General features: G+C 43.2%; 1 protein-coding gene across 2 annotated transcripts in view; it reads right to left on the reverse strand.

Moving 5' to 3' along the window:
* Window positions 1-17500, reverse strand: part of LOC137631818 (uncharacterized) — a 219737-nt gene that overhangs the window by 37732 nt on the left and 164505 nt on the right. For both annotated transcript variants that reach the window (XM_068363819.1, XM_068363820.1), the window contains exons 6-7: window positions 16194-16320; window positions 15853-16006 (exon numbers count right to left, since the gene is read on the reverse strand). In XM_068363819.1, the coding sequence (XP_068219920.1) occupies window positions 15853-16006; window positions 16194-16320 (281 nt within the window). The remainder of the gene's footprint in view (window positions 1-15852; window positions 16007-16193; window positions 16321-17500) is intronic.

Here is a 17500-nt window from a genome sequence, read left to right on the forward strand (position 1 = left end):
AGGGCACCTGCTCTTGACCCTCTCCACATTTTCCTGATCAGAGACTTGTGGGGATCTTTGGTAAAGGAAAATACAAATTGTTCTTAAAATTTGTAGTTTATTCCTACACGTATACAAACTTCTGAGACATTTATATAGGAGTCTTCCTTAGGTAAGGGTGGGGGGGGGGGGTGGTCTCTGTTAAGAGGAATGCCCGTCCTTCCTAATAGATACAATAACTATTAAATAATAACTAAAGATCAAATGCGTTTAATAATCAAACTGTGTAGCCGGCTCGTAAAGAGGCAAGGCTGTACAATCTATCACAGAGGATATGATTCTTTGCCAGGGGCGAAGTTATATAAACATTATGTCTTAAATAAAGAATATCTTCAATATATTATCAACAATACTGAAAAATAAGGCTTTCTTACTTGCATCAGGGTGAATTCCAAGTGAAAGCTTGAAGTCTAACCGTGATCACCATCCCCTTTAATAATCATTACATATCCTTATAATGCAGAGAATAATTGATCCTTTTGATAAAACAGTTACGTGTCCCGTAAGAGCGCACCATTAGATTATTTGTTGTGCTGCAACAATAGGGCATAAAGAGGTGTCTAAAGACCAGTGCGTGCAATCTTTAAGATAATGGTCAGTAAAAGTGGTTTTTCTCTTCCACACCCGCTTTGAAGACTTGTGCTACAGAGTGTTTTTTGCAGAATGATAGGGTTGCTTGCACATGGATATCATGTGCTAGAGGGGGTACCCCGGCGATGCTTCTCCTGAAGATTTACAATCTCTCATGATTGTTTCTCTCAAACAAAATGAGATTGTGTTTCTGGATCCTTTATTTTTTGGAGCGACCAGTGCTAACGAACAAATTGGAAATTTCAAGCCTAAGATAGTGCATTCTTTTAACATATTTACGCATTGCTATCATGGGACAGAGCAACATGTCACCCGGTTCATCAGTTACCTCTTCCGAGATACATGATTGTGAAGAAAGAATCAAATCTGATCTTATTTTAGGATTCTGAGTTTTAGCCACAATTCGGGAACAAAAGATAATGAAAGTTCTTTCCACCCTCTGGAATGTGACGTAAGATAAGATAGACCATGTAATTTGCTTACTCTTGGCAGAAGCTAAGGCAAGAAGGAGGATGGTCTTTACAGTAAGGTCCCTGTCTAAGTCTTCATTCATGGGTTTGTAAGACGCTTTTCTTAAGACCCTGAGAACCTTCATCACATGCCAGGTACGGGGTTTGAGTTACCAAAGAGGACAAGACTGCTAGAAACTCCTAATGAGAGCCAAGAGTTCCCATGAAGAAGAGAGGTCAAGTCCTTTCAGTTTGAAAACTTGGTTCAAAAGCCAAGAAGTAGCCTTTTACTGCAGTGACTGAAAGGAATTTCTTATTTCTCAGGAACACCAAAAAGTCTGCAACCAGGTGAAAATAGTGGCCTTGAGAGGAGCAATAATCCTCTTACGACACCAATCACAAAAGATTTTCCATTTAGCCTGGTAGACCGATGCGGATGACTTTCGGAGATATCTGGAAAGTTGTTTTCCTGTTGGTCTCATAAAGCCTTTCTTTCGGAGGAGATGCGGTATAGTCTACAGCCGTGAAGTGACAGGCAATGCACTGCTTCGTGGAACTTTCTTATGTGTGGTTGTTGTAACACGTTTGGTCATTCTGGAAGTTCTCTTGGAACTTCTATGAGCAGTTCCAGAAGATCTGAATACCAATCTTCTGCTGGCCACTTTGGAGCCACTAGCGTTACTTTGACTCCCTGGGATGTTCGTACTATGTTCAGTGTCTGAAAAATCAAACAGAACTGTGGGAAGGCATAAAAGTCCAGTCCTTCCCATGGGTGCTGAAAAGCATCTTCCATCACTGCACCTTGGTCTGGAACTGGAGAGCAATGTACCATGAGTTTGTGAGTCAGGTGAGTGGCGAACAAGTCCAGAGATGGGAAACCCCAATACAGTGAAAAGTCTCTTCATCACTAGAGAAAACAAAGACCATTCTGAACTAACTGTCATCCCTGGACGGTTCAGATGGGCGACAATGATGTCCCCCTTTTGGGGATATACCCCGCAGAGAGGGAGATTGCCTGGGTCTATGCCCACTTGATTATCTCTACTGCTAGTTGGCATACCAGGAGAAATGCTGCCCCTCCTTGTTTTAAGATATAGGTCCCTACCTTGGAGTCATCGCTCCTCAGCATTCCGGAGTGACCTTTCAGAGTCTCTGAGAAGTGGAGTAGCACTAGTTGCACTTCTTTCACCACCAGAAAATTGATGTGAAAAGCCTTGTCCTCTTCTGACCACAGGCCCAAGAAGTACCCCACCCTTGGTGAGAAGCATCTGGGTCAGAAGGAATTGTGGGGGAGGAATCTGAAGGGGGATTCCCGCTGACAGGTTTTCTTCTCTCGCCCACCAATGGAGGTCTGTCACAACCTCCTGTGATACTGACAGCAAAATTGCAGGGTGGTCTGATTTCTGCAACCATCAGCTCTTCAGAGCCCACTGCACCAAGCGAAGAAGCATTCTACTGAAGGAAACGAGTTTCTCCGAGGAGAGATGGCCTAGAAGCTTCTACCAAGAGTGTGCAAGAAGAGGCTTCCCTTTATTATTATTATTATTATTATTATTATTATTAAATGCTAAGCTACAACCCTAGTTGGAAAAGCAGGATGCTATAAGCCCAGGGGCCCCAACAGGGAAAATAGCCCAGTGAGGAAAGGAAATAAGGAAATAAGGAGATAAGGAAAAATAGAACATTTTAGGAATAGTAACAATATTAAAATAAATATTTCCTATTTAAAATATAAAAACTTTAACAGAACAAGCGGAAGAGAAACTAGATAGAAAAGTGTGCCCAAGTGTACCCTCAAGCAAGAGAACTTTAACCCAAGGCAGTGTAAGACCATGGTACAGAGGCTATGGCACTACCCAGGAATAGAGAACAATGGTTTGATTTTGGAGTGTCCTTCTCCTAGAAGAGCTGCTTACCATAGCTAAAGAGTCTCTTCTACCCTTACCAAGAGGAAAGTAGCTACTGAACAATTACAGTGCAGTAGTTAACCCCTTGGGTGAAGAAGAATTGTCTAGTAATCACAGTGTTGTCAGGTGTATGAGGACAGAGGAGAATCTGTAAAGGATAGGCCACACTATTCGGTGTCTGTGTAGGCAAAGGGAAAGAACCGTAACCAGAGAGAAGGGTCCTATGTAGTACTGTCTGGCCAGTCAAAGGACCCCATAACTCTCTAGCGGTAGTATCTCAACGGGCGGCTGGTGCCCAGGCCAACCTACTACCTATAAAAGGTCACTACTATTGCTCTGAATCCCAGGATCCTGTCGGTAGATGGAAAAGCTCTGGCTTGAACTGAGTCTGTCCATGTCTAGGTACCTGATGGACTGTTAAGGGGTGAGGCTGAACTTCTCCAGGTTCAGTTGGATCCCTAACTCCATGCAAAGATCTAGGAGTAGATCCCTGTGCCTCATCAAGAGAGCCTGGGACTCTGCCAAAGGGAGCCAGTCATCTAGGTACCTCAAAAGCCTGAAGCCCTTTGCATGAGCCCAGGCTGAGACAAGGGCAAAGACTTTTGTGAAAACCTGAAGGGCTGTTGTCAGACCAAAGCTTAGCACCCTGAACTGAAACATACTTTCTTGAAAGGGAAACCTTAGGTACTTCCTTGAGGCAGAATGAATTGAAACCTGAGAGTAAGCATCTTTCGGGTCTATTGTCAGAAGTAAATTGTTTTTCCTGATGGCCTAAAGGCCGGTGGCCAGTCTCTCCATTTTGAATGTTGTTTGCAGCACAAACAGTCAAACGAGAGAGGTATATGATGGATCTCCAACCTCCTGTCAGCTTCTCCACCAAAAATAGATTGCTGAGGAAGCCTGGCGAGTCGTTCAAGACTTCCTCCAACAATTTGGATACTTCCTCTAATAAAAGGAGGTCTATTGTTGAGCCTTTCGCATAGAATTGTTGGATCGTCAGAATCCTGGTAAGAGGTGGCGGATACGTTATGAAAGGAACTCGATATCCTGAACGAAGGAGTTCTATTGTCCAAAGGTTGGCCCAAAGTCCTGCCATCTGAGTTAAAAGCTTTGTAGGCATTCCCCAGCGGTGCACACAATTTTCGTTCAGAAGGATGTCCTCTCCGATGAAAGGTGGGTCTAGGGGCTTGCCTCTAAGGCTGTTGTGAAGTAGGCAACCTTGGTGCCGCTACCCTCCTCATCATGGGACTTGTTCCAACCTCTTTACCTTCTCTACAGCTGTACCTACATCCAAGGGAGGAAACGGAGAATGAGAACTCAATAAGTCCAAGTTTCTCAGGGATAATGCATCCCTAGGTCACAATTATCTAGAGCATTTCGCTTTGGCCCCTTATCATGATAATTCCTCAAATTGCTTAAGGGCATGACCTTCTTTAAAGTTTTTTGTGACCACAGAGCAGGATGCTGGTCCAGACCAGTGGTCGAGCCATGAGCAGGCTTGAATTGTAGACATAGCTACTACCTCTATGTTTGCCATTTCAGGACCTTAAAAAATGGAGGGGAGGTTGGCTAGCGTATCAACTGGTACCAATAATACCAGGTTAGCAACATCAGTGTCAAGAGGGTGTTAGCTCTGAAAGGTGCCAAAGCATATATAAAATGTTCTCTGGTGTGAAAGGGCCAAGGGCGATAACTTTGAGGACCTGCTGCCCATAAGAGAATTTTCAGATGTTGAGACTTGTGTATTAAGCAAATCTAGCATGTCCTTACTCTGATTAAATAATGCCTCATTGTACCTATATCTGGGGCTTTGTGATTGTGGGAAAATTGAAGCCATCACGCACTGTCTGTTAGCAGTTTGTGCGTGAGGGGCTCATCCACTCCATCTAAACGACTGATGAGGCTAATAATCTTAACTGCGAAGTCTCTGAGCCAGACATCGGGACCTTGAGGGATACTTCATCAGCTGAGCTTGGGCTTGCGTGCACAGCTAGGTTCTCTGGAGTCAATAATAGTGATGTCATTGTCAAGTAGTTGTTCCACTTTTGGGGTAACTGGTTGTTCAGTTATTACAGTTATCGCTTGATTCTTATTTTTCCTTGAACGTCCTTCCTTTCCCTTGTGTTATTCATACTGTGACAGGAATAGGAGGCGGAGAAGAAACGGGAAGAGTCCAGCTCACTCCTGTCATAAAAGCATTCACATCTAGCAGCAGCGTGTATGGCGGGAGTATAGAAATCCCATTCTGAAGTCAATCTTCTTAGTGAGAAAGAATTTCCTGTAGGTTACCATCTGGAACGCTTACGGTGTGAGCCTCATCTACGGCATCTAACAAAGGTAACATCAACTGTATCAATTGGAGGTGCAACTTGTGGGAAGGGAGGAAATGCTTCCCACCCCTTACCCATTCTCTTTACCTGAAAGGAATTATCTGAAATAAAATGCTGTTCTGTAGAACACGTGACATGTGAAACATTATGAACATTAAGCAAAGAATTAGTGCATGGCTGATCAAGTAAATTAATGTCCGCACTTAGCATAAATCATGGGTTTACTATCAACGTGAATCATGGGTTTGCTATTAGCGTAATTTATGCTTTTAGGATTATAAGTCCTAGCCGGATGTTTATAAAACTCTGGGAGAACTTTAAAATAGTGGGGTGCCAATCTACAACGCCCCCCCCCCCCCGCCCCCCGTGTGTTGATTATAAACTAGCTTGAGGGGTTTTGGCAACATCACGTTGTGCAATAACATTTTTGTTTTCCGGAGGAATATCTCATGGGTCAAGATGCAGCGTGTTTAGTGACGTCATTATGTATGGGAGTGAACACTAGTTTGGACTTGTTGGCCTGACCAACCTGCGGAGGAGTTACCTTACGCAGAGGGATGGCAGCACGTTGATTGACGTCATCACCCATAAGAACCGCGGCGTGTACAGACTTGTTAAGGTGAATGTTCGGCCTGGCTGAATTGTTAATACTGTAGACAAAATTCGGGGAATTTAAGAAGGTTTTATTACACTCGACTTCGCACTAGTAGGCTTAGAAGGAGATGAAGGCAATTGTTTAGAACATCTTGGCATTGCCAAGACTTTGGGTATGGACACAACAAAAGCAGTCCGATAACCCTCGTAATAAAGGGATGGCATGTCTTGTATTGCGTCCTGGGAACTCTTTTAAAGGAGATTGATGCCGAGGGTCCCTGGATGTATGCAGCAAGCTGGAGATTGGTTATAAGGGTTTTTCAATAAGGCTACTTCAGTACGAGGGGAAATTGTAAGCTCAACTCTAAGGTTCTGCTATCAGGAAAGTGGAGAGACTTTCATAGCTCAGATTGGAGATATTTCCAAGAGCAGAAAGATCTTTTCTGTATAATCAGACAGGTAAGGTTCTCCACTTCACACACTCATCAGAGGTGAGGGAGATCTAAGCATAACAGGGTAATCAGGGACTGATGATACCGAGATTGGATTTGGCTCTGGGAGCACAGCGACCATAGCCAAAGGATGGGGTACAAATACAGGATCAATTTCAAACTCTGCATTATCAACTCTGGGTGATAAAACATTGACAAAATTCTCATAACCGTCGTCATCCGTGACTGAAGCCTGAGTGGGTTCCTGACAAGAAGGACCTGGTTGGGGGATAACATTTGTCGCAGAAACGAACTTTCGTTTCTTTCCACTGCTGGCATAAGACAAAGAACGAGAACAATCTCGCTTAGATCATTTCTTGTGATGAGAATGATATCTCTCCCACTGGGAGGATGGCCACTACCTACAATGCTGACATGGTGATTCCTTTCAACATCTCTTACAACGGTAAGAGGGAAAAACAGGGTGCGGATCAATTTCTTCCCGGCTCATGAAGGTGCTGCAGGGAAGTCCATCACAGCAGGGACATAAATGCATAATATTTAGCTTTCTAGCTATAACGAACTCACTCGTAACTCGCAAATAATCATAGAAACACAAGTGCACACAAAAGGCACAAGCACTAGGCACACTAAGGGTAACGAGGGTGAAGGCGGATGTTTGATCACAGAGAGGAAGTGAAGATGCATCCTCTTAACTTCCTAACAATGAGTGTAGTGGTGAGTGTCATGAGCAGGTGCCCTATACCACATGCGCTGTGATTGCTTAGCAACTATACGAATGATGCAATCAAACCCTTTTTATTTGATAGTCTGGTTGTAGAGAAAACGAGACTAAGAGTAACCATTTATATGACTTGGAAATTTGTATCAACATAGGAATAAAAAAGTACCGTAATCTTTATCATGAACACTATTTATATAAAATTTTCTTTCAAAATCTGTTCCTTTAAAACCATGAACATATATTCACATTCTATTATAAATCTCATGTTAATTATCATTAAACATAAATAACACTTGCATATTATATTCATACCATCATTAGCCTTGGCAGAAATTATTTGCATTAAATACCCCAACCAAAAGAACTAATTTCACACCCTCTTTATCTCACAAGAAAAAACAGATTTTGAACAAAGTGAAAAATCTATTTTTGGGTAAGAGGAGTGCCATGTCGTCTTGATGGAAGGTTCCTTTAGGTAGCTTTCTAAGGGATATTTGCTACAGTGATACTCCCAGAGAATTAAACCGAAGGTCTCCAGGATTCCAACTCCTGGCCCGAGTATCCAGTAAAGGATATCGCATAATATTAGGGGATGTATACTAGATACGACACATAGCAATCTTCACCCCCTAATAGATTTAACTCTTTGATGTAAGGGGAAGAGTGGCAAAAGAAGGGGGTGCCGTTCTGGGTACCCGGTGAACCTCCATCCCCACTACTACCGCGACGCCATTCCTTTTCTTGTCGTTAAGCAGAAATGGCCACATATAAAGTAATTTTTATTTTTTTGGGGGGGGGGTCAGTAAAAGGGTGGGTCCACCAGGACGACATAGCACTCTCACCCAAAAATAGATTTTTCACTTTATTCAAAATCCATTTTTTTGGGGTCGGGCCATGTCGTCCTGATGGAAGCATACCAGAGAATTATCTTGAAATTACTATTAGTTTTGGGTTTGTGTATGTGCCTTCCACATTGAAAAGATTTCCTTATTTGGTCTACTAGACCTGTATGTGAAATTCCAGAGATGTCATTACCACTAAGCCTGGAGCTGGTTTAGTGCTTCCTGCCCCCAGCAGGGAAAATGTCGATATCGATGATAAGGATTCAAGGTTTGTATCTCCGTTGGAACAAAAGGGGAAAAATTTGGAGCTTCCCTTTATTACTTACCATGAGAAAGTAAGATTAATTCCTTGGGAAATCTTTGTCTTAATTTCAAGTTATAAGCCCTTCACTGGGATTAAATAAAACTTTAGCATACTTTATTAGTCTGTAACTGAGATAGCAGTAATAAGACGCAAATACGTTTTAGTATTTTCATTTTGCAACTAAATCATCAAATGTAGTTACAATAGAGTATGAATGTGATCCAGCATTAAAACACATCAAGGTCCATATTTGCTCGTGCAGAAAAAATATATATAATTTCCTTATCGGAATAATGTCACTCAATAGAGATGTGAAACCAAATCCATCTGACATGTTCAGATGTTCGGAAATGCATAAACACTGTGACGCAAACGTTCACTCGGCTCTAGTGTTATTGGTCAGATTTGCACTAGAAGGTAGGTATACCCATGCACCCGATACACTGTAAAGTCCCGAAACAGTCCACTGTTCATCGCAACACTAGAAGACAGGTTTTATGACACTACCCGCCGCCACCACAAAATGTTTTATTTCATGCACTTGCTCCGCGTAACTTTTATAGAAGACCCTGGATGATCCCCACCCAGTGTATGAGTGGAGTCTTTCAAAGTCCATATGTTGAAAGAAGTTCAACGAAGAAGCAACTCTCCTCTGATCGTGACCTGCGGCAGTACTGTCAGGATCCGCTCTGCGAATAAAGTAGGTGAGCTTCGCTCTCAGTTGTCCTAAAGATAGGTTTCGCCTCTGAAGAGCTGTCCTCCCTTGAAGTCTGAAGTTATTCGAAGATAGACCTTATGACACTCTACTGGGCAAAGAGAGGCATCTTCCTTCAGTGGGCAGATTCTCCAAGGACTCCACCTTTTAGTGGGTAGCTCGTTTTTGGCAAGAAAGGCAGGATCAGGAAAAAGATTCAGTTCTCCTGAGTGTTGGAAAAGAATATTGCCTTCGTTTCTGGATAAGGCCAGTATTTCACTAACTCTAGCCCCTGAGGCTATTGCAAACAGAAAAATGACTTTCTGTGTTAAGTCCTTTAGAGTACAATCCTCATTGTTTAGGTTTGAAGCATAGTGCAAGACTGTCCAAAGACCACATGATGGGCTTTGGTGGGGTTGCTGGCTTGAGTCTAGCGCATGCTTTTGGGATCTTATTAAAGATTTCACTAGAGAGGTCCACCTCAAAAGCGTACAGAAGTGGTCAAGCCAGGGCCAACTTTCACAAGGTAATTGTAGTAGAGGCCAGGCCTTGTTCGTGTAGGTATATAAAGAATGTGAGACAGAAATCTATCGATATCTCTGTCGGTTTCCTTGTTTTCACAAAGGAAACCCATTTCATCCATGATGATTCATATTGTCTCATAGTCTAACTTGACTTGTACTTTTCGATGAAGTCAACTTTATCCTTCGAGATTCCAAACTTTTTGTTCGCAGCTAGGGCGAGAAAATCATGAGATATAGGTTGTTGGTTCTTGAGGATGAAGCATAGATAATCGACTTCTGGACCAATTGAGATAGTACTGGGTATGGCAGAGGGTTCAGCTTCAGTTTCAGCTCTAGGACTAGAGGGAGCCAATTGCTTTTGGGCTACCTGGGGGCCACTACTGCTGCTGTCCCTCTGAAGGATCTTAGCTTGTTGAGGACTCTTAGCAAGAGATTGGTTGGTGGAAATAGGTAAATGCGATTCCACCTGTTCCAGTCGAGGGACATGGCGTCCGTCGCCTCTGCTTGAGGGTTCATATAAGGGGCTACGTAACAAGGTAGTTTCTTGCTGTCGCTCGTTGCGAAGAGGTCGATCTGCAGTTCCGGGACTTTTTCCGAGATGAAGGAGAATGAGTGTGTCTAGGGACCATTCTGTCTCTATGGGCTTTCGCCTGGATAGAGCATCCGCCGTCACATTGCAGAACCCCTGTAGGTGAACTGCTGATAGGTGCCATCCCTTCCTCCTTGCTAAGTAGAAGATGGCTAATATCACATGCTTGATGTGGGGCGATCTCGAGCCTTGTTGATTTATACACTTTACTATCACCTCGTCCAGGACCAATCTGATGTGGATTGATCTGCGAGGGGATAGTTTTTTCAATGCCAGGAAAACTGCCACAACTTCCAAAATGTTGATATGAAAGGTTTTTAACTGGTGTGACCAATTCCCTTGCACTTTTTTGTCTTGAGAATGGCTTCCCCATCATTCCAAGGTGGCATCCGTGTGTATCACCACTGATGGTTGTGGTGGTTGCTGGGGAATTGTCTGTGCTAAGCTCTTGGCTGTTGACCACGGCCTTAACTGCGTGTGCAACAAGGTCGGGGTCAACCTTAGTTGATCTCATCGAGCGTTTGATGCGTATTTCCTCCAGACTCCTGACGCATCTTTCAGATGTGCTTTTAGCACCGGGTCTGTCACTGCTGCGAACTGGAGAGCCCAACACTCTTTTCTGTTGCCGTCTTGAAATCCTCGTGACAGATTAGTCTCTTGACAGATCCCGCTATTTCTCTCCTCTTCTTGGATGGAATGGAGAGGTGGTGTGACTTCAAGTCTCATGGGATTCCTAGCCACTGGAACTGTTGAGCTAGAGAAAGGCGAGACTTCTTGCAATTGATCTTGAAGCCCAGGTGTTCCAGGAACTGGATCACCTTGTTGGCTGTTTGCAGACAAGTAGTCTTGGATGCTGCCCATACCAGACAATTGTCTAGATATGCTACCACTTGAACTCCTTTGGAGCGTTGCTGTTGGACGATTGTGTCTGCTAGCTTCATGAATATCCTTGGGGCTGTGTTCAGTCTGAAGGGCATTGCTCTGAAGACAAACTTCTTCTTCTGTAGTTTGAATCCTAGGTAGGAGGAGAAGGGGCGACTCATCGGAAGATGTCAGTAAGCATCTGCTAGGTCTACTGAGACTGTGTACGCCCCTTTTGGCAGAAGGGTCCTCATGTGTTGCAAAGTAAGCATTCGGAACTTGTTCTCAATGAATTTGTTGAGTGGAGACAAGTCTAGAATAACTCTGAGTTTGTCTGAGTCTTTCTTGGGAAAACAAAACGGCTTTCCTTGGAACTTTATGGACTTCGCTTTCCTTAGTACCTTCTTGTTCAAGAGTTCTAAGGTATATTCTTCTAACAAGGAGGTGGAGTGATGGGAGAATTCTGGAAAACTGGGTGGAGTTCTGCTCCATTTCCACCCAAGTCCATTCGTGATTAGGCTGTGGGCCCAGGGATCGAAGGTCCAGCGATCTCGAAAGTGCTGCAGTCTGCCCCGTACCTGGAACCCCTCATTGCTTGGGGGGTCTTGCTGATCTGTTTTCGCGACCACGTCCTCCTCGGCCCCGAGAGGGGTTACCTCCGGGAGAAATTCTCCTAGGGCCTTTTCCTTTCTGACAAGGGCGTAAGGAAGTCGACTGCATCTCAAAGGTAGGGTTAAACACTGGCAACTGGGCTACCAGTTGTTGAGGGACCATCTGGAAGGTGGTCTGAGGCATCATGGTCACGGTCATGGCAGGAAGTTGTGCAGGTCTGCGTGGTCTCCTTGCCTTTTTATTCTTAGGCTGGGGACCTCCGTCCGAGGAAGATTTCCTCTTTGAGTTCATGCCCCACTTTTGGAGAAGGTTCCTATTCTCCGTGGCTGCCCTGGCAATTATCTCTCGTAGTTCCTGTGGGAAAAGGTCTTTACCCCAGATACTCGAGGTAATCAGCTTCCTTGGTTTGTGTCTGATGGTTGCTGAGGCCAAAACGGACTCTCTGCAGGCTCTCCTTGCTCTGAGGAAAGCATATAAGTCTTTCACAAGGGTACCCATGTGAGACTTAGCCAGGAAGATGAACATTTCTGGGACGTTACTTAGACCTGCACATATTTCCCGGCAGTTCTGATGAGGAAGCTAGGCCGCAAGTCTCTCCTTCGACTCCTGTTCCCTCCTCAGAAGATGATCTGGCAACTTTGGAAGGTTCTCATTGAACTATTGGCCTGCTATCTATGGATCCAACTTAGAGATGGAGAAGGTTAGGTGGACATCCTTCCACTTCTCCTTGCAGGTAGGCAGTGCTGGAGAGAATGGTTTGCATTCCTCTAGGGTTGGGCAGGGTTTGCCCTCGTCGACTACCTTGACGGCAAAATCTAGTGCTTTCTCCGAAAAGGGGAAAAAGATGGAGGAAGGGGCAAGAAAGGTGGGATGTTTCTTGCTCAATGCTGAGACTTTGGAGTTGGTGTACCCGGCTCCCTTCAAGGTTTTCAGGAGGATGGCTAGCGCCTTGTCATGTTCAAAGACAATGACCTCTTTGGGTACTGTTTCCTCTCGGGCTGCATGTTCATCCTGCAGCCTCACGTAAAAGTCTGGGTAGGCCGAAAAGTTAGGCCAGAACTCAAGGTCTTCAATCAACTTGGCCCCCAACTTCTCCGAGAGGAATAGCTTCCCATTCATCATGGGCATATGCTTTGCATACCTCCAGGAATTGGTTTCGGAGCAGTGAGGGAGATCCAGCACTCTAAGGGGCTTCTTCGTGGTGCCCTTGGTGGATCTGGGGTGGTCCGCCCTCTCTTGCAACAGTATCTGCTGCTGCCTGAGAGATTCCCGCATTGTCTTTTGTTCCTTCTGGAACAATTCCATCAGCTGTTGGGTCAAAGTGAGGATCTCTTCGTTCTTGTCAACTGGTTGTGGGGTTGGGGCCGAGGAAGTTGACGACATAGGTTGGAATGTGTCACGGCAAACTGAGGGTCTCAGTTGCCATTGATACGGATCCTTCTTCCTCTGCTTGTGGATGATCCACGTTTTCTTCAGGGCCTTCTTGCAGTAGGTACTGCTCAGTGTCAGTGGACACTTCTGACATCCTCTCTTGATGGATGTCCATGCCTTCCAGTGCCTTGTGTATGTCCGCGTCGAGCTTCAGTTGTATGAGGGGAGGCTGGACCTGTTCCTGGGGTACCACCGTGTTTGGTAGAGCCTTGGGGAACAGTAGGTACCTTAGGAAGTCATTGGGTAAGTACGGTCTCGGAGAGTTCTTCTGGAATCCTCTTACTCATTTGTGAAGGGTCTCCCTCACCGTATCCCTAATCTCTATGGTGACTAGAGGGGCTTCTCCGAAGCCGTTGGTCAGCAGGGTTGAGCAGGTGGGGAAACCCTTCGGGTCCCAATATTTGAGGACTCTCGACACGATTCAGCAGGGGGCATGAGTCCTGCACATCGTGTGGCTACAAAAGTCTTTGCTTTTGTGGTTGCAGAACAACGCTGCACACTTCTCCATCGGCTCCTCCTGTAAAGAGAAAAGGGCCCAATGAGTATTGAATTTTTTATATCAGTGATATAAAAGCATACATTTTTATTAACAATAGTAATCCCTGTTGTTTATAATAGCTCAGGATAGTAAGCTTGAAGGGAAGTAGAAAAGACACATATCTGTGTTTCCTCTCCCAGGCCATTGCTGAGACCTCCATCAGTATTAATATTTAGTTTCCCTGATAGGGAGAATACAAGGTAGGAAAAACTCTAGGAACTAGACTTAGAGTTAGTAAATGTCTCATACTAACATTATCCAGCTGTAGTATATATTAATACTGATCGGTGATTTTGGGGTCCTGATGATCGAAAAAACCATCTAGGTGTTGAGAGAATACTCAGCCTTAACATAATATTGTGGTTCCAACAATTGACTGTGATAGGAAACAAAGAGTGTTAGAAAACATGTCTACTACTGTATAGTTGTATACTGTAGTTTAGCCGGCGTCACTGCTGGTGTTAGGTTAGTACCAGGCGGTACTAACTGATAGAGGGAGAGAAAGCATTAAGGAAGGAGAATTTTCTCTTATCATGATTAAACAGAATGAAAGTTCCAATGGAAGGGGAAAGAATCTATCCGATTCTGGCTTCCATCCATCCACAAAAGGCCTGTCGCCAGCTATGACGTCAGCGGCAATGAATGTGGATGGCAGGTCAAGGGAGAGCTGAGGACTTCCCAAAGTGTGTTAGGTTTCCCACCGGCAGCCGTCAGGAGCCGTCTCAATTTCCCCCCAATAATATTCACTTCCTGTGAAGGAAGGAAGTAAGAGGGAAGGTGGCAGGGACGGCTGAACTAACTGCTACCGGCAGGGTACCAGCCGGTAACGCAGTCCCCCTACCAAGCTGGGATGACTGTCAGAATACCGGTGAAGGAGTTTTGTGACGGCTATGAAGTCACTAAAGGACAGAAGGGGAAGGGTAAAGGGTCTTATAGTATGCCACCTACCTTAAACAGTGAACTGAGGAAGCATGGCTTCCTGTGCTGACGACATCGTCGGGGGCAGAGGAAGCATGGGCGGCAAGACAAGCGCACCCTGAATTAGTCACTATCTAAATCAAAGCCGGAGGCAGCAAGAACTGTGAAGGAAGAAGTAAGAGGGAAGGTGGCAGGGACGGCTGAACTAACTGCTACCGGCAGGGTACCAGCCGGTAACGCAGTCCCCCTACCAAGCTGGGACGACTGTCAGAATACCGGTGAAGGAGTTTTGTGACGGCTATGACGTCACTAAAGGACAGAAGGGGAAGGGTAAAGGGTCTTATAGTATGCCACCTACCTTAAACAGTGAACTGAGGAAGCATGGCTTCCTGTGCTGACGACATCGTCGGGGGGAGAGGAAGCATGGGCGGCAAGACAAGCGCACCCTGAATTAGTCACTATCTAAATCAAAGCCGGAGGCAGCAAGAACTTTGTTCTACTCAACGGCGATGAATAAAGACAGTGGTTGCTGCCTATAGCGGCGGCGGCACTCTGGGAGGGAGGAAGGGTTCAGCCTCTCTCTGAGAGAGAATGAATATCGTAACTTATCTATAGATTCTAGAGAATGTAAATTCTCAAACGAATCGAGAAGGAACGATATGGTGAGGCTAAACATGGGAAATTACTAACTTACATACGATAAGTAAAGCCACATAATAGGAAGGGAAATTACTAACTTACATACGATAAGTAAAGCCACATAATAGGAAGAGAAATAATATTCATGTATGCAAAATCACCACTTGAATAATTTGCCTAAATAGCTAACATTAGAGCTTAATACTGGGAATTGTCGCCCTACTGACTAAATAAAATTCAATCATAATGGGCGACTGCAGTCGTAAAATGGCTGCCTACGGTTCCCGGCAATGCTCACCCAAACACACTTAAATTATTGAAATTTAACTGAGAAAAGAGAGACTAAAATTATACACAGGAAAGAATTAATACTCAACTTTCCAGAAGATGAAGATGCTGGAGATTGCGTGATGAATATTCCAATAACTTGTAACAAAACACCGGGTTAAAGTGGGAGCACAACTCGCTTAGATAGCTACAAGAAAAGGAATGGCGTCGCGGTAGTAGTGGGGATGGAGGTCCACCTGGTACCTAGAACGGCACCCCCTTCTTTTGCCACTCATCCCCCTTACATAAAAGAGTTAAATCTATTCAGGGTGAAGATTGCTATGTGTCGTATCTAGTATACGTCCCCTGATATTATGCGATATCCTTTACTGGATACTTGTGTCAGGAGTTGGAATCCTGGAGACCTTCGGTTTAATTCTCTGGGAGTATCACTGTAGCAAATATCCCTTAGAAAGCTACCTAAAGGAACCTTCCATCAGGACGACATGGCCCGAGCCCAAAAATACGTTCAGCTTTAGGTGGTTACCTGAAAAGCAATAGCCCCAAAGCAGTATGCAGCAGCAGTCCACGAAGTAAAGGCAGGTGGGGGATCGTGTGTGATTGGCGAGTCCTGAATCAAGCTGATTATAGTCAGCAAACTGACAACAATCACTGAGCTGGCACCAATCCAAGTTACCATACTGTCAAAAAGATCACCTTTTAACATCATAATCTGATTAGGGCAATGTTAATAAAATAATCAACTCATAAAATTTATTAAAAGCAATATGTTGCATATTTATATCTGTATTTAAAAGGTATCTGAAAAACTTCAATAATGGATCATTTGAAAGTTTCATAAATGTTATTACACTAGAGATTTCTTACCCGAGATCTTTTGGTGTACCAAACCAAAACAATGGAATAAGCAGGCCAGTGGTAATGATAAGCCAATAACAAAATGAGAAGTTCAGGTCAAATAACCATGAAACCAGTTCTTGTATACTTTCAGCAGCTGAAAAGTGTAAAAAGAATATAATGAGAAAATTCCCTAAAAAAGAATTGTTCTAGAAACAAAAAGTAAAGAGGGATTACCGTAATCAAAATCAATGGCTTGAAAAATCATTAGGAACAGTCTAAAACTTATAGTCATATAAAATAGTAAACATTAGCAAAAGCAAAATAAATAAATAAAGGAAAACAATAACAAAGAAATGAACACCAACCACGGAAACAAAACGCAATGAAAAGGACTATGCCATATATAATTGTGAAGAGGAAACTTTAGTGTTTCAAGTTAGAATAACTGGATCAGTCATCAACGACTCAAGAATAGAAAAGTCTTGGTAATTTGGTATTCAACATAAAATGCTAAAATTTTTACTGTCAATACTGTATTAATTTACGCATTATTACGAATAATTGAGTGTTATGGGCTGTAGATTCTGCAACCTGTTTGAAAGCCATTCTGAACTTCAACAACCTCTTGGTAGATCCAACGTAGGTCACGGAGTTATACTTTGGGTAAATATATCTATAAACTACACCTGATGACATTAAAGGACTCTATCTATCTTTGAAATGATATGGCGAGACAATCTTGAGAATATTTTTAGGGATTAATTTTGTCTTTACCGCTGAAAAATGGTGTTGAAAGATTCTGCAAATTTTTGCCTTAAGAAATCATGTAGAGAAGCTTCCTGAATTCAATTACATATTTCATAATTTTCTTCATTGTGTTTTGTAAGTCTTCAAATATTGAAAAAATATACCATAGATTTCTGTATCTACTTCACGTTTTTTCAGCTAATACAGAACTGCCTTGATAACCGAGGGATTATTGCCTACATATACTCTGTACATATATAAATATATAAACATGCATGTACACACACACACATATATAAATATAGGCTATATATATATATATATATATATATATATATATATATATATATATATATATATATATATATATATATATATATATATATATACGCGACATCCATTATTATGCATAATTCCTAGTCAATTTATATACAAACGGATACTTCAGTTAATATGCATAATCACTGAAAAATCCTGTAAATGTGCACAATCACTAAATTCCTAGACATTTTGCAAAATAACCGTCGTAAACCTGGTTATTCTTGGAAATAACTAAAAATATCTAGTAAATTTTTAGAATGACTAAA

This window comes from Palaemon carinicauda, chromosome 40 (genome assembly GCF_036898095.1).
Source record: "Palaemon carinicauda isolate YSFRI2023 chromosome 40, ASM3689809v2, whole genome shotgun sequence".
In the NCBI taxonomy this organism is placed as follows: Eukaryota; Metazoa; Arthropoda; class Malacostraca; order Decapoda; family Palaemonidae; genus Palaemon; species Palaemon carinicauda.